This window comes from Danio rerio, chromosome 16 (assembly GCF_049306965.1).
Source record: "Danio rerio strain Tuebingen ecotype United States chromosome 16, GRCz12tu, whole genome shotgun sequence".
In the NCBI taxonomy this organism is placed as follows: domain Eukaryota; kingdom Metazoa; phylum Chordata; class Actinopteri; order Cypriniformes; family Danionidae; genus Danio; species Danio rerio.
This window is the reverse complement of record NC_133191.1, coordinates 57094989-57112740: the sequence shown is the minus strand read 5'-3', so window position 1 is coordinate 57112740 and position 17752 is coordinate 57094989. Positions and strand designations below refer to the sequence as shown.

At 37.7% G+C, this 17752-nt stretch overlaps 3 protein-coding genes across 7 annotated transcripts in view; 2 read left to right on the top strand and 1 right to left on the bottom strand.

The window, feature by feature from the left end:
• spire1b (spire-type actin nucleation factor 1b) overlaps positions 1 to 717 on the top strand; it is a 74829-nt gene extending 74112 nt beyond the window's left edge. For all 3 annotated transcript variants that reach the window (XM_073925544.1, XM_073925543.1, XM_073925545.1), the window contains one exon: positions 341 to 717. In XM_073925544.1, coding sequence (XP_073781645.1) covers positions 341 to 599 — 259 coding nt within the window. In that variant the 3' untranslated portion in view covers positions 600 to 717. The remainder of the gene's footprint in view (positions 1 to 340) is intronic.
• azin1a (antizyme inhibitor 1a) overlaps positions 1 to 17752 on the top strand; it is a 124801-nt gene that overhangs the window by 42977 nt on the left and 64072 nt on the right. The window contains exon 1 of one of the 2 annotated variants that reach the window (XM_073924953.1): positions 2837 to 2925. The exons of the other annotated variant lie outside the window; for it this stretch is intronic. The gene's annotated coding sequence lies outside the window, so the exon portion shown is untranslated. Of the gene's footprint in view, positions 1 to 2836; positions 2926 to 17752 lie in introns of those variants that run through there. 2 annotated transcript variants of the gene reach the window in all.
• On the bottom strand, positions 8926 to 16130 carry baalca (BAALC binder of MAP3K1 and KLF4 a). Of its 2 annotated transcripts, none has more exons than XM_073925271.1 (3): positions 15880 to 16130; positions 13364 to 13492; positions 8926 to 10731 (listed from the first exon to the last, which is right to left on the bottom strand). In XM_073925271.1, exons 1-3 carry the CDS (start codon positions 16079 to 16081, stop codon positions 10727 to 10729), a joined length of 336 nt encoding a protein of 111 aa, XP_073781372.1. In that variant the 5' UTR covers positions 16082 to 16130; the 3' UTR covers positions 8926 to 10726. The 2 variants fall into 2 exon arrangements, with proteins under 2 accessions (XP_073781372.1, NP_001122239.1); NM_001128767.2 differs by having other exon boundaries at positions 10326 to 10731; positions 13364 to 13497; positions 15880 to 16110.

Sequence of the window (17752 nt, the reverse complement as noted above, 5' to 3'; positions counted from 1 at the left end):
CCAGTGGCATCAAGATTAGGCACTGAAATTCATATGCTGATTCGATCAGGTACATAGTGGTTAAAATGGTACCTGTGCTATAATGGCACCAGATTTTGGTACCCAACCCTACTATAAACCCAAGCTTTTTATCCATCTCTCTAAAATTATCTGTTGTTTCTTTATGCAATATAGATTTAAGCATCGAAATTAAATAGTTCTGCTTTATTTTAAAGGTTTAGGGGTCATTTTTTATCTGAATTGTGAAAAGTGTTTGCAAAACTCAAAGACAATAGTAGTGTTTTATTCACTTTAAACTCCAGCTTTTTGTTCAGCTTATTGCTTTCTCCGTCTCTCTAAGATTATCTAAGCACTCGCGGCAGTCGTCCTCGTCTCAGGAGTCGATGGAGCTCCCGAAAGAGCTGATGGAGGACTGGAGCACCATGGAGGTTTGTGTTGACTGCAAGAAGTTCATCTCCGATATCATCGCCTCCAGCAAACACAGCCTGTCTCTGGCCAACAAACGTGCACGATTGAAACGCAAGACTCAATCCTTTATCCTTGCGTCTGAGAAAGGCGCAGAATATCGGCCTTCGGAGAGAACTATCAATGAGGTTTAGGTTTGATGCTATTGTCATCTTCTCTAAGTTGTTACGGTAGGTCGGTCTGTCAGACATGTTTTACAGGGACAATAAACAGTTTTGGATGTGTAGCAGTTCTTTCATACACACACATACATTTTCTGTTTTGTGCTGTTATTAATTGACATTACTACTCATCAGGGTCTCGTTTATAAACGTGAAATGTGTGAACGTCACAGCCAACGCAAGTGTTGTGATCTATTAAAACAAACTTGACAGGAGAATGCACACAGCTGTATAAGTGAACTCTTAAGTAAACATATTTAATTTAAATATTGACTTAAATGAACCACTTTAAATCATCATATGAGTTATAATCATTAATAAATCAATTAATTTCAGCGTACATTCACTTTTAGGATGGTTTCTAGGCAAAGTTTTACAGTATAAATGAGACCCCAGGGCTTTTCTCAATAGAAATAATTAAACCTCGGTCATTAATGCACGTTCACAACCAAAACACATGACTATATTAACATTTATGTAGATTTTTTTATCGTTATTGTTATTATTATTGCGACATTATGCTTGAATTCTTTCATCTTGGATGGATTCTGATTGGCTGTCAGTGTTTATGTGTAACATTTTGGTTTGCAGCAAATTCTATTTAAAAATAGATCTTATATTGAATGGGCGACACGCTGGCTCAGTGGTTAGCACTGTGGCCTCACAGCAAGAAGGTCGCTGGTTTGATTCCTGGCTGGGCCATTTGGCATTTTGAGTGGAGTTTGCATGTTCTCCCCGTGTTGGTGTGGGTTTCCTTTGGGTGCTGCGGTTTCTCTTACAGTCCAAACACATTAAATTTAGATATTAAAATGTCAAAATATGCGTTAAATAATAATAGTGGAAAAGTATTAGACATTTTTGGGGCTGATTTGTCATGCTTGAATATCATAATTCTTGTTTTATACATGTCTGACCATGCCTAACAATACACTCAATTACTTTTTAATGTGTATCTTCTACAAATTATGGTGGAAAAAAGTATGATAGTAACTTTTTTGCTCAATATAAAGAAATATCAGGACACATTCTAAAACTATGAGCTACTAGCCAATGATAAACGTCCGGTGAAAGCTTAATGTGACTATTTTTAATTTCTTGAGGTTCATTTTACAGTATTAATATTGTAATGTAATTACATTAGGCTACATTCAGTTAAATAGACTTCAGCATTCATTTAGTTGTTCAAGCGTAAAATAAGATTGTGTAAGCGCTAGCACTCTCAGGATCAGCAGGCGAGCGCAGAAACTCCATTGAAAATACTGAAGTAAAATGAACGGTCGTAGTTTTAAAGAGATGGCAGGGGGAAATAGAATTTAATTCCTGTCCAGTCTGAGACCCACTTTATATTGTATAGTTATCAGAGAGTAAATATCACTGAGTTTTTAAAGAAATCAGACCTTAAACGTGGCAATTTTATAATGGAAAGACAGTTGACTGGAAGCACTGGGGCTGGCTGACAGAAATTGAAAGTCAGATGCTGAAATACTACTTAAACCAGCCTAGACTGGTTGGCTGGTTGACCAGCCTGGTTTTAGAGGGGTTTTGGCCATTTCCAGGCTAGTTTCCAGCCATTTCCAGCCTGGTCTTAGCTGTCAGGCTGGGAGATGACCAGCTAAAACCAGCTTGACCAGCCTAGCCAGGCTGGGAGCCCAGCCAAAATCAGCTATGTCCAGCTTAAACCAGGCTGGTCAAGCTGGTTTTAGCTGGTCATTTTCCAGCCTGACCAGCTATGACCAGGCTGAAAATGGCTGGAAACCAGCCTGGGAATGGCCAAAACCCCTCTAAAACCAGGCTGGTAAACCAGCTAAAACCAGCCTAGGCTGGTTTAAGCTTTTTTTTTCAGCAGGTGTGCATATACCCCATTACTACATAACTACTGTAAAACTATATCTATGTTGTCAATGTTATCCTTGGTGTGAACAGGTGTTAAAAATCCTGGTTTAACTTATTTCTTCTGAGGCCACATTGGCTAATATTGTTCGCTTAACTTTTACAGTCAAAATTAAGACTCGTGGGAATTTTCACTATTTTATTATGCATGTTTTGCTTAAAATAGTCAGGCTGGCTTGACAGCTTGATTATCAAATAAAGGGCTTTGTTTTTGGCTTTGCTACTGTCAACAATTTTCGAATTTCGCTAAAAAAAATTCGTTAGCGTGACACCACATTTTTAAAACCATTAACGTTCATATTTGCAGAGTCCGCGTCTTTGATTGGACAAAAGCAGCACGTGACCCGTTCACTCTAGTTTAGCATTCATTGATAAATTTCGCTGAATGGACTATTCGGACTATAAAAAGGTAGGATTAAAATCTTCGCTCCATTATAGCCGCGTTTTTCCATCACAGTGTGATATTAAACGCTTAAAACGATGGTTTGTACGACAAGCGGTGTTTCCGTGTCTGTTTGCTAACGTCATCATTTCATCATGACAAAAAAATGTCGCTTGTAGACGCTATTTCTGTAAACTGCTTGGTTATGATTAATTTTATTGTAGTCGTTTTGCCATCATTTAATGTTAATAACGTTGACGTTGATTTTCTTTCAGGCGTTTTGGCGGTCTTTCGCGTTGTTCGTACTATTCGCGCTACTCGAGTTTGGCGCCACAGTTATTTCTCCGGCTAAAACACGCTACCAACACTAGTTATGAATTACAAATGTAATATGTTATATATTCCATGTGGTTAAAAACGACAATAATAGCCACAGTGGAAAGCCCTGCTGAATTAATCTCTGTTTACCGTCTTCATAAATTATTTGTCAACATGAAATGACGTTACAAATATTATTTGCTAGTTTGTAGTTCCTCATGATGCTAGTTCTGGATAATATACTGAATATTCAATAGTCTCACAGACTTGTCTTGTTATTTGCAACCCCGATATTCAGTAAAAGATCATTTAAAATACACAGGAACTGCATGTTGTTAATAATAAGACCTGGAACATGCACCAGGAGTCAGTTTTGACTTTAAATGTGTAAAGAAAAAAATATTTAGTGTGTCTCATGTTGAAATTCAATCTGTTAAACCCATAAGCACAAATCCACATGAATTCTGAAGGGTTAAAAGACTTTCAGATCCACCATGAGATCTTGTTTACTCTGTGACTTTCATATTGTGATGTTGATGGTGTGCGTGTGTGTGTATATATTTGTACAGCTCATAATCCTCATATATATAAGTGAGATTTGACTGTGAATGCGGCGTATGTTGATTGCCTTGGAGTGATTTGGAGATTATTGTACCCCTGCGAGTCCTATGCGCCCTGTTTTCTGTATTGACAGGCATGATGAGGTCCATGAGTTTATAAACCTTAAGAGTTCCATTTATTTTTACTGATTTTTATATAATTTATGCTTTTTTATGTCCGGTAACAATCTGGGATGTACAGATTTCAATCATGTAAGTGGAAGAGATTTTTTTATTTGTTTGTTATGAGGATGATGGTACCAAAATCTAGATGTGTAGTGATTTAAACATATTTAAATCACATTTCAACAATGAAGTGTTGTAGTGTTTATGGGTCAACGATTCGTCACTTAAATCACACATGCATTTGGTTTAGCACCAAACAGATATTTAGGCAGTTTTATTTTGAGAGATATCCAAGATATCTTGTGTATAAGAGCTATTTGTATTCATATTTTTATCTGAGGATTGTATTTTTGTGTTTTTATGTTAACTAATATACTGCTTCTTGCTCATGGTGAAACACTGCATACGAAGCATTTCAGAATCGTATCAATTTGATTCATGTGATGCTTAATAGTTTTGATGATTAGGTTTTGTTTTTTTGGTAACACTTTATTTTGATGGTTCCTTTTGCATATTTTGTTGGCTAAAAGTTGCATTGCAGAGTTGCATATCTGCTGATACTTATCCTTCAACAGACGTTTAACTGACTATAAGAAATTTTGCAAGTACATGTCAATTTACACTAACCCCAACCTAACATTCTACTTATAATCTAATGAGATTTAGTTCGCATGTAGATGCAATGTAACTTGAATTCAACAAAATGCGATAAAGGGACTATCAAAATTATGTGATGCCTGTTTTTTTAGTCAGTGTGTGATCTAAGAGTTTGCACTTGTTAAGTCATTGATGCAAGATCTTATCAAGTTGCCTTTTTCCTTAAATAATCGGATCTAAATGAAGAAAGACTGATGTCAGTGTGCACGAGAGCCATTTTTAGCACCTTGTTGTTTTTATTAATTGGCTCTTCTGTTCATTTGCCTTAGGAGTATTGCCTTTGGGAGCATTGCATATCCATCAAGTCAGTTTTAAGGGGACCTATTATGCAAAAATCACTTTTATAAGGGGTTTACACGCAGCTGTGCGACAAGATGTGTGAATATAACTAGCTGATGATGGTAAACATTTATTAGTTTGTTTTTTTAGAATCCCACTTGATAAAAACAACCTGCGGAAACACTTTGATTAACATTCTCCCTTTGTACGTGTCATCAGAGGGGGAAAGCCCCGCCCACTAGTGAACATCTCTTCCTCATTAGCATAGGACATTAGTCTTGTTTTTGAATCTACCACTATGCTGGCAAGTAAGCATTTGTAGCTCCGCCCTATTTTTGAACAGAGCACAATCTCATTCGAATTTAAAGCGACAGTCACCAAAATGCCACAATTAGGATCAAAGCCTAAAAGGGTTTGTTTCAGAGAGTTATAAAACTGTATTTGTGTGATATTTGGAGCTGAAACTTCACACACACACACACACTCTACAGCAGAGATGCCCAAAGTAGGGCCTGCCCCATTTGAGAGGAGGGTAAGAATGATGGAGAGGGTTGTGGCGAAAGCTTTTAAAACAGTTCAAAGATCATCATGACCTTTTTTGTTTGTTTGTTTGTTTTATTGCTGTATTGTTGTTTTAATTAAAAGTTGTAAATGAAACCGATTTTTTAAAAATTGCAAATACTTTCACTCGACGGATTGAGGACTATGCAGAAGACATCGGCAAGCAAATCAAGGCAAAAACTAGTGTAATTCTGTATTAAATGAGATTGTTTTGTTTTAACTGTAATAAGTTCATTATAAAATGTAAGAAGCCTGTATTCGGTAATATAAAGAAATGAAGAGTTCAGATGCAAAAACCTCCAAGTGTCATCTGAAATTTAGTTTATGTTAGGATATTTCACTTTAAAAAACAGGAAAAGGACTTATTACAGCTGGCAGCTAGCTCTCTGCAACTCTCCCACTGAAGCTAAGCAGGGCTGCGCCCGGTCAGTACCTGGATGGGAGACCACATGGGAAAGCTAAGTTGCTGCCGGAAGTGGTGTTAGTGAGGCCAGCAGGGGGCGCCCAATCTGTGGTCTGTGTGGGTCCTAATGCCCCAGTATAGTGACGGGGACTCTATACTGCCCAGTGAGTGCTGTCTTTTGGATGAGATGTTAAACCGAGGTCCCAACTCTCTGTGGTTGTTAAAAATCCCTTGTCCTTCGAAAAGAGTAGGGGTTTAACCCCGGCATCCTGGCCAAATCTGCCTACTGATCTCTGTTCATCATGGCCTCCTAACCCTCCCCATATCATAATTGGCTTCATCACTGTCTCCTCTCCACCAATCAGCTGGTGTGTGGTGTGCGGTCTGGTGCAAAATAGCTGCCGTCGCGTCATCCAGGTGGATGCTGCACACAGGTGGTGGATGAGGAGATCCCCCCATTGTGTAAAGTCCTTTGAGTGCCCAGAAAAGCGCTATATAAATGTAAGGAATTATTATTATTATTATTATTCTTTGCCATAAAAGTGATATTACTGAACATACACACAGGCGCCTGATAAAAATGCTCATTTTAGAGGAAAATTTCAGATGGCATTTAGAGCTTTTTGCATCTAAACTCTTCAGATGTTTTATAGTCATTTTTAAACATTATTAGATAAATTAGGAAATTACCCAAGACAACTTTTACTTACCTTTGGCACATTAGCCTCGATCAAGTTTGGTTTTTGGCCCTTCATAAGAAAGGTTTGGGCACCCCTGCTCTAGAGACATCAGAGACTTATTTGACAGCTTGTTAAAAGGCACATAATAGGTCCCCTACAGTCTCAAATCGGTTTTGTTTGCAGTAAAACTGCACATACATTTCAACATCTGCACAAATGCTGTGGGTTTTTAAAATGTCGACATGTTTAATATCTTAAGAATCATCTTTGGGTATATAGAAACTAAGATATGTAAATAAATGTGTTTAAAAGAAAACTAAACAGCAGCTGAAATGTGCATGTTAAAACAGTCCATAGGAGGAAACTTTGATCAGTGACTGTCAAGTTATTTTTTTATATTCTTTCCTGAGCCAGTGATGATCAACAGAATAAACTAAATACAATAATTATCCTTGTGGTGTGAATCTAATTCATGGATATTTATTTACTGACAGCATTCTATAATATTTGCATCATGTTGAATGAATCCGAAGCGGTGGCGCGGTGGGTAGCGATGTCGCCTCAAAGCAAGAAGGTCGTTGGTTTGAGTCCTGGCTGGGTCAGTTGGCATTTCCCCCACAGTTCAAACACGTGCGCTATAGGTGAATTGGGTGTTTCCCAGTGATGGGTTGTGGCTAGAAGGACATCCGCTATGTAAAATAAATGCCGGATAAGTGTGACGACCCCAGATTAATAAAGGGACTAAGCCACAGGTGTCAAACTCCATTCCAAAAGGGCCTCAGCTCTGCACAGTTTAGTTCCAACCCTAATTTAACAAACCTGATCAAACTAATTGGGTCCTTCAGGCTTGTTTGAAACCTACAGGTAAGTGTGTTGGAGCAGGGTTGGAACTAAACTGTGCAGGGCTTCGGCCCTCCAGGGATTGAGTTTGACACCCCTGGACTAAGCCAATAAGAAAATGAATGAATGAATCCCGGGTGGCTCAGTGGTGTCAAGAAGGTCGCTGGTTCGACTCCCGGCTGGGCCAGTTGGCATTTCTGTGTGGAGTTTGCATGTTCTCCCGGTGTTGGTGTGGGTTTCGTGCTCCGTTTTCCCCCCACAGTCCAAACACATAGTGTATGAGTGTGTGTGAATGTGAGAGTGTATGGGTGTTTCCCAGTACTGGGTTGCAGCTGGAAGGACATCCACTGGGAAGGGTGGTTCATTCCGCTGTTGCGATCGCTGATAAATTAGGGACTAAGCTGTAGAAGAATTAAATAGATCCAAAGTAGGGTTGAGCGATAGTATCGTTTATCGATGATAGGCAGGGATATCGCAGAGAGCTGAGGCCTGTGCTGATTTTAAAGACGACATTTTGCTCATTTTGCATCAATGTAGGGCTATTAAATGTTTTAATTTCATTATTGAATAAAATCACTATTATTATTTTAAATTTACATTAATAATAAATTAACTATGATTATTTTGTCCAGTTTAGATTAACATCGCCTAACCAACACTTTCAGACTGCAACACAACATGCATTGAAATTGACAATTAGACTAGCCAACTCAAGAGGAAAAAATACAATAATTTCACAATAATTAATAATTTCACAATGGACCTATATTGACACGGCCAAACTAATTTCACCAAGTAGGAGATGTTCCTGGATTAACATTTACTGTATGTTCATCCTGAAACAACATTCCAATCAGCCAATCAGAATTAAGGGATATGTTTACCATTTATAGTCATTTTAGGCTTACGGGTAGGTTTATGCACTTCTACATGAGTGTTATCCATCTATTATTCCCCTCTGATTTTGGGAATAATTTACAGTTATGGTTGGGTTTCGGGCTAGAAAATAGGTATGGATTATTTTGGATTTTGTATATCGCCCAACACTAATCCAAACCTACAGTTCTGAAAATAAGTCAGAACCAACAAGCAGTTGTCAAGAAAAAAAAAAAGAAGATAATTAGTTTTGCGGTGGCACTGTCGCCTTAAGGCAAGAAGGTCGCTGGTTTGAGCCCTGGCTCTGTCAGTTGGCATTTCTGTATGGAGTTTGCATGTTCTCCCCATCTTGGCATGAGTTTTCTCCAGGTGCTCCATTTTCCCCCCCAGTCTAAACACATGCACTACAATGGAATTGGGTAAGCTAAATTAGCTGTAGTGTATGAGAGTGTGTGTGAATGCAAGAGTGTATGGATGTTTCCCAGTGTTGGGTTGCGGCTGGAAGGTCATCCACTGCATAATAACATATGCTAAATAAGTTGGCGGTTCATTCCACTGTGGCGACCCCTGATGAATAAAGGGACTGAGCCGAAGAAAAAAATTATGAATTAGTCATGTTAGATTTTTTTGTACGAAATATCAAAGACTTATGAGATAAAAACAAAAGTAAAAATCAAACAAGCAAATATTTTAGTTTAATACAATTTTTTATTCACATTTTTTTACAACTCGCTTAATTTTGTAGTAAAATATCAAATTTTGTGCTGTTTTTACTCAGGAAATTCTTTTATGTTTTCCCTGTAAATAATTTAAACATAAATCATGAATAATCAATTGGGGAACAGAACAATATTTTCATTTTATGTCTTCATTTGATAACCACGACCTGAGACATCTGTATATCTGCATTATCAGACTCATTAGCTAGTGTTGTCACTATACTGCAATTCAGTACCAATCGATACTGATGTTTTAAAAAAGTCCATTTCCCCTTAACATTTGAGCTCTGTTGCGCACGTTCTTAAAGGTTTACGAAACCCTCGATTGCTTTTTTTGAGATGTTAACAGATTTGTGTGTGTTGAGCATTAGTTAAGACAATGTTAGCACCTGTCAGCTTTAATTGTGGGGGAAACTGGATAATTTTGAGCTTTTGTCAGCTCATTTCAGCTTCCGGGTTTAAAATGATTTTTGGGGCGGATCAAAATCGTCGACGTAGCGCAAAACTGCAAAGATGACGCGTCGGTTTCTCATTATTATTCATAGCAGAGTTTTATTGTCCTATGAGAAGAGCGGCTTCTTAATTATTCATGACTGAGCGTGCTTTCCGAAGGCAAGCAGACCTGCCAGTGCCAAGCTGTGGGATCCTATGTTGATGACTGGGTGAGACCGCGTCCACAGACCCACAGCACACAGCATTTAGCCGTTCATGAAGGGTGGTATGTGTTTGTTTCCATGATCCACAGGGTTTGTTGCATGTTTTTCCCCGTGATGCTGTCAGGGCCGATACAGCAAATCTGTTTGTGTGCAGCAAGCATTTTTGTCAAAAGAGCAGTACGAGAATTGGAGAATGGCGGACGTTGTCTTTTATCAGGAGTTCGTTCACATTTAGACACATCGCCGTGCTGCTGTGTTTGCCTAAACCCTCCAGATTATCAGCAGGGCTGATGGTTGAAATAGGCAGGGCAAGAGACCTGCTGCACTGAGTCTGCATTCAGACCCGGGGATTGAGGGAGAAGTCCTCATTTGTACTATTTAAACAGCACTGCTTTGCCATTGTGTTGATGTGCTCAACAGAAATGGCTATGATTGGCTGTGAAGTTCATCAGTTAACTGAACTCACCGCTGTTTAGTGAGTGTCACCACTGATGCAGGGACACTGGAGGATTTTAAAGCCATGATTCATCAGCAGATTGCTTGAATGTCAGCTCATAGACAAACCAGCTGATCGACATGACTTTAAAACGCTCCCTGTATCTGAGGTTACACTCAGTAAACAGCAGTGAGTTCAGTGAACTGATGACCTTAACAGCCAATCACAGCCATTTCTGTTGAGCATGTAAACACAATGGCAAATCAGCTCTGTTTAATAACGAGCTCAACAGCTCTCAAATGTTAGCGGGACGTTTTTCTAAAACTTCAGTATGGATTGGTACCGAATTCCAGTATCGTGACAAACTTATTAGGCACTAGAACAATACTGATGGAAATCCCGCGAACCGATACATGAAACAACAAATATTAAACATGAATAAACAACATCTTGAATCCTTCAGAAAGAGAGATGCAGCTCTGTGAAGGCTTGTGTTGCAGCATATCAGGGTTAGGATCCGCTCCAGCGCTCATGCAATTAAATCAGATGCATTTAATTATGACCCAACTCCTTCATTAGTGGCTCTTTCAGACTCTCAGTCAAGATACAGCTTCAGAATTTACAGCCGGACACACATTTTTAACCCCATCAGCGTGAGGGAGTTTCTTAGATTTACTCTTAACCTGCAAGAAAACAAAACAAAAAAAAAGTTTGAGGTTGCATATCATGATGAGATACAAGTGTTCAGCTCTTTTAAGGAATAACTGACTGTGGGCTGTTGAATTATTAGAAAATAATGCACACTCAACAACAGGGCTCGAAATTTCGACCGCTTTGGTCACATATGCGCCCAAAATATTATCTATGCAACCTCAAAGTATATTTGGGAGCATTTGTGCGAGTGAATAAAATTGTTGTGTGCGAACAGCGACCAGTTTTGCTGTAAAATGTTCACCACATGCGTGATTCAGGAGACATTCACGCAGAATTCATCATTGCACTTGAAATGCAGCACTCAGGAATGGTTTAAAACAGTTATCATGTCAACTTGCTGCAGTAAACAAAGTCCGCAATGCTTGCCCCCCACATTCGCGCTCTTCTTATTGGCCCACTGCTCTAGAACTGAACGCGTATGGATTGGTTAATATCAGCTGTCAATCACTCAGTCAATGCCTTCTGGTTTGGGATGACAAAGAGATTTACAAGAATGAAAATAACACTGACAGACAGGGGCGGAGTGGCCATCTGGCAATTCTGGCAAATGCCAGAAGGGCCGGACCATTTTTTAAATGTGGGCCGGTCAGCTATTTTTTTTTTTTTTTTTTTCATATGTATTGTTTTTTAAATAGCTTTTATCTCTTACGAGATGTGAATATTATGATGATGATGATGGTGATAATAGTAAGTATAATACTAAATGTTAAGCATTGGCCCAATCGGCAACAACCGGCTGGTTTCGAGATGGACTGACGACAATCTGAGGTTACGCAGACGTAATCAAAATCTGGCAAGAATTTCAAACTAACAGTAAGTGCAACACAAGCTGTTGTCAGAGATGGACCATAAAAAGGGAAAGGCAGTCAAGTCAGACAATGCCAAATACATAAAATTTACAGAACTAGTCTCGAAAGGGGGCAGTGCAGTGGCGCAGTAGGTAGTGCTGTCGCCTCACAACAAGAAAGTCGCTGGTTTGAGCCTCATCTGGGTCAGTTGGTGTTTCTGTGTGGCGCTTGCTCACGTGGGTTTTCTTCTGGTTTCCTTCGCAAGTCCAAACACATGCTATACTGCTGCCCTGCAGCCTTAAGGCATCCACTGTGTAAAACATATGCTGGATAAGTTGGCGATTCCCAGATTAACAAAGGCAACAAGCCCAAAAAAAAATGAATGACATGATTGCATATATAAATGGGTTGTTTTTGTTCCAGTCACATACATTCATTCACTCATTCATTTTCTTGTCAGCTTAGTCACTTTATTAATCCGAGGTCGCCACAGCGGAATGAACCACCAACTTATCCAGCAAGTTTTTACGCAGCGGATACCCTTCCAGCCGCAACCCATCTCTGGGAAACAGTCACATACATTAAATGTTTAAACATCTCTTAAATAGGTACTGCTTATATAATTTTACCATCTGTACACCAATATACGTAGTCAATGTGTGTGTCCTTGGGTGGTGCTGTATCGGTGTGGTAATGTGGGCTGGTGTGGCTACAATGCCAGGGCTGATTTTTAGTCCCAGTCCGCCCCTGCTGACAGATTTGGTTTAGAAACCACCTAAAGTTACAAATAATGACACATCTTACTAGTGATCATGTGCTGAATTTTAATCCACCATCTACACTTTTCGAAGGGTGGATAAAAGATTTCCATTGGCTTCAAGTCTGCTATGAAAAGTCTGTGGGATGGAATTTTCAGGTAACTGTTTGCCACATCTAGCATGAGAGCTTCTGTTTTCATATAATCGCCAGATGCTGTCCGCCGTGCAAGTGGCAGCTATATGTAAAATAAAACACCACGTACACCATCGCAAACGGGCTTGCACTGAGTAAACTAATATCGCTATTCATGAATAGACCAGTATTGCTATTAACATGACGTATGCATATAATAAAGTACAGTATATGTCAAAAGCATCAGTTCAATATCAGACAGCACCCGTGAGAACAGCACAGTTATACCGTTAACAGATTCATTCATGTCAAGCAGTGCGTGCAGGGCCGGTGAGCGCTCCGTGTACCTTTTGGTCACTCAGTTATCTTATAAAAATCTATTTTCTTGTAATAACAGGATTTTGTTGAGACATATTTCCCTCTTGCATGTATATATATATATATTTTATAATTTTTTTATAATATAATTTTTATTTTTTTATTTTTTGCTTGTTAATTTGATTAGTTTTGATTTCAAAAGCAATAAATCTGTTTGTATTTTACTTGTAGTAATGGTGTTTATAATTGGTGGGTGCGACTGAATTTTAACTGATGCGCCTACATTTTTAAAGTTAGGAGCAGCGGTTCTACCAAGAAAAAAGGTTAATTTCGAGCCCTGCTCAAGGTGGTGATGGAGCCATGGTGTGAAGCTGTGTATGCATTACTTTCTACTAGTATAATGGACTGGAGTACATTTCACGTTTGACCAGGATAATGGATTCTGATTGGTCAGTCGCTACATTCCAAGGTATGTTATTCCCAGATAACAACAGTTGAATAACACAGTCTCAGCCGGGTCTTTCGATTAATCTCGATTGTAAATGCGTTCACATTTTTAAATGCATCCAATTCGCGTATACAGTGAAATAAATGTTTTGTGTACCTCTGTGTCTCTGTGTGAGGGTCTCCTCTGGCTGTTGGTGGTGTTTCTGCTGCACTGTGTGCCGGCGTTCACCAGCCGCTTCTCCTTCACTGAGGAGTTTCTGCTCATTGTCACGGCCTTCTCTTCCCTCTGACCTTCACAACAACAATAACAACACTACAGTTCTTCATCTGCTTTTACATCAATGCATCTCAAGTCTATGCCACTGCAGGACTCCCAGAACTACAGTTGAAGTCAGAATTGTTAGCCTTCCTGAATTATAAGCCCCCCTGTATATTAATTTGTTTCCCCAATTTCTGTTTAACGGAGAGCAGATTTCTTCAACACATTTTTAAATGTAATAGTTTTAATAACTCATCTCTAATAACTGATTTATTTATCGTTGCCATGATGACAGTAAATAATATTAGACTAGAAGACACTTCTATACAGCTTAAAGTGACATTTAAAGGCTCAACTAGGTTAATTAGGGTAAAGTTAGGGTAATTAGGCAAGTTATTGTATAACAGTGGTTTGTTCTGGAGATAATCCAAAACAATAATCGCTTAAGGGGGCTAATAATATTGACCTTAAAATGTTTTTTTATAAAATTAAGAACTACTTTTATTCTAGCCGAAATAAAACAAATAAGACTTTCTCCAGAAGAAAAAATATTATCAGACATACTGTGAAAATTTTCTTAATCCCTTAAATATAACTTGAGAAATATTTGAAAAAGAAAAATATTTTACAGGAGGATATTTGAGACCTATTAATCGATATTTGGTCTCACTCTGTGCATTTATTTCCAACTGTGATCAAAACTGACTGGAACTACCTGTGCATTCAAACGAATTTAACGCACACCCTCCAGCCAATCAGAAACAAGGATTTTGACAGATCGTTTAATATTAATGCTCTATATTTCTAGGTGTCGCAAAATAAATTGTTTACAGCAATGGTTTTTCATCATTTGGATAAGCAGACAGAAACATAAATCAAATCACAAAATACAGCGTTTAAATGTAGCCTTTTATTTGCCAATTTTTTTATGTTCTGCCGGTTTTTGAAAAGTGTTTTATATTTATTTTATATTTTTATATTATTCCGCATTCTTCATTAAAAAGTGTACCTGGATTTTTAAACAGTAGCATAATAGTTTTGAGTTCAAATGTAAAAACATAAATAATCCTTTTCATGAATCCCTTTTACAGTGCACCCGGAAAGTATTCACAGCGCTTCACTTTTTCCACATTTTTTTTAATGTTACAGCCTTTTTCCAGAATGAATTTAATAAAAAAAATTTTTTCAGCATTCTCCACACAATCCCCCATAATGACAATGTGAAAAGCCAGTGCCCAGACCTAAATCCTATTGAACATCTCTTTACTGTCACTTCCCATTCAACCTGATAGAGCTTGAGAGGTACTGCAAAGAGGAACGGGCACACATTCCCAAAGACAGGTGAGCCAAGCTTGTGGCATCAAATTCAAAAAAGACTTGAGGCTGTAATCACTGTCAAAGGTGCATCAACAGAGTATTGAGCAAAAGCTGTGAATACTGATGCACATCTGATTTTACAGCTTTTTTATTTGTAATAAATTTGCAACAATTTCAAAAACTCTTTTTTTCACATTGTCATTATGGGAGATTGTGTGTAGAATGTTGAGGAAATCAATTAATTTAATCCATTTTGGATAAAGGCTGTAACATGAAATAATATGGAAAAAGTGGAGTGCTATCAATACTTTCTAGATGCACTGTATGACTTATAGCATGATATGAGATTTTGTTGCCCTAATCTTTCCTAGTTACTTTAAATGTGAGATTTGAAGTTATAAAACTAAAATAAAAAGATAAACATGAACAAAGTTTATTGTTTTAACTTTCATAAAAGTTTAATGTTTTAAATTTCAAGTTACTGGGAGGTTAAATCAAAGTAGGAAACATTTTTTTTATTCATAATAATAATTATTTGCCCACTGAAAAACAACAATACTATATTTCCATCCAACTTTTCATCCCAATTCTGTTGAAATTGTGTATATATATATATATATATATATATATATATATATATATATATATATATATATATATATATATATATATATATATATAGCAGAATAACAAAATATCCAAATTTTGTTGTGGAAAAATATTATTTTTTAATAAAATGGAAAAATCTAAGAGAAAAAAATATTTGTTGCAGTATTTTGATTGAATTTAAATGTAATATCTATTCTCAAAGAAGCTGACCAGTCTTATTTTAATGAATATAACTGATAACTGTTAATAAAACTTTTTTAATGCACCAAAATGTATTATGTGGATAAAATAAATGAAAATATACATTTTTAAAATGTGGTGCACTTATTTATGCTGTGCACTGTGTACAGCTTTATAACGAATGCGTCATCATGAGGGTGTTGTTTTATACACGAATGCTATTATTATTATGTTATGTAATGTGTATTTTTTCCCTCAGTGCGTGTCATTTCTATGTTAGGGTTGTAATAAATCTGCTCGTGTCTGACCTGCACCGGCAGCCGCTGTTGTTGTATTGTCATTGTCGCTCGTGCCCGTGCCCGCGCTCTCGCCGGTTCCATTACCGGCGGCTGTCCGTTCCGTGTCCGTGTTTGTCAGCCACGTAGACTCGGTGTCTCTGCTCTCGTAATAACGGGGCTCAATCGTGGCGGATCTGCTTCCCCCGCAGCCCATCGAGCCCGAGAGCATCATAAACGCACACACGAGCGCGAATCTGCTGGAATTCGCGCGCGCCCGGGTCACGAGCATCGGGAACGCGCATTCATATAAACACCGCTGCGCGTCATTCCAGCATTAACAAGAGATATCTGAAGAAAAGTTATTACCTACTAATTACACATGCTTTTTTACACCATCCTCCTGATTTTACACCTTTTACGCGTCATTCCAGCAATAACAAAAGAGACTGTTTGAGAAGGTTAGTTAAAATAGTTACTAATTACACCATTAAATTACCTTCCTCTTTATTTTATACTATTTTACACCGAGAGCATCTTAAACACGCACACGAGCGTGGATCTGCTCTGCTGGAATTCACCCGCGCCCAGGTCACGAGCACCGCGGACGCGCATTCTTATCAACACATCTGCGCGTCATTGCAGCAATAACAAAATAAAGTGTTGGGAAGGTTAGTTAAAAACAGTTAATAATTACTTATTACGCCATTAAAATTGTATTTAAATTACCTCTATAATTCGCATGTCCTAAAGTAATGCATTATTATGTAAGTTTAATTTCTTAACTCAAAATCCTTGTAAAATCTCATTGCATATAGGAATTAATCAAGTAAAGCATGGGTTTTTAGTGTTAATTTAAAACAAGGTCATACTCCACAATGTGTTTGTATTAGTGTATTTATTAACAAAAGCAATTCATTTATTATTATAATTTATATAATATTTATTATTTATTTTTTAAGTTTTGTTTGTTCATTTATTATAGTTTTTATTAATCTTTATCAATTTTAATGATAATAATGTTGGTTATTGTAGTTCGATCCGTGTGCTGAAGTTACTTTGTTCTGCGGAGATTTGAAACAAACACGGCGTGGCACCAAACAGAGATTCACCAACACAATCTCACGGCAATTCGTAACTTTTTGAATTAGTGGCTAATTCTTATAATCTTGTACGATCTAATTCGTACAATTTGCTCATCCCCCAATGACGGTTAGGTTTAGGGGTGGGGTTAGGTGCCACACCTCCTTTTTAAAATCGTACAATTTCGTACAACTGAACTCGTACAAATTAGCCACTAAACTGGCAAAGCGTAAAATACTTACGTTTTCTTGTGAGATCAGACTGATTCACCTGTGCTGGATCTGCTCAACAGATGATCCACACAGCCATCAAACTTCTTCAGTGATAAAACCAGCAACATGACCGAGTCCTGAGCAAATACAATGCTATCGCATGATAATCAGTAACCTTTTGATTTAGTGCACTGTAAAACAAAAATGTTGTTTCAACTTTAATAAGTGTTTGTGCTGCCTTAAATTTTTTAAGTTTACTTTAATAAAATTATGAAGTTGTCTTAACTCAGGTTAAAGTTGACAGGACTTGACAAAAGTGTAATGGACGTGGTCAAGTTTAGTTAACTTAGATAAATTGTTGTAATTATGAATGATGTTGATAGGGCTTTGTTATTCAAGTGTAATGGACAAGGTTTAAGTTTAGTGAACTTAAAGATTGAAGTTGACTCTCTCATTCACACATTCTGGCTAATTAGTTTTTATTAAATTCGGGGAAAAGAGCACCCAGAGGAACCCAAACCAACAAGGGGAGAACTGCTTACAGATTGTGGATATTGTACTGCTTACAGAAATTAAGATCTTTTAATATACACTGTAAAACCCAATAAATT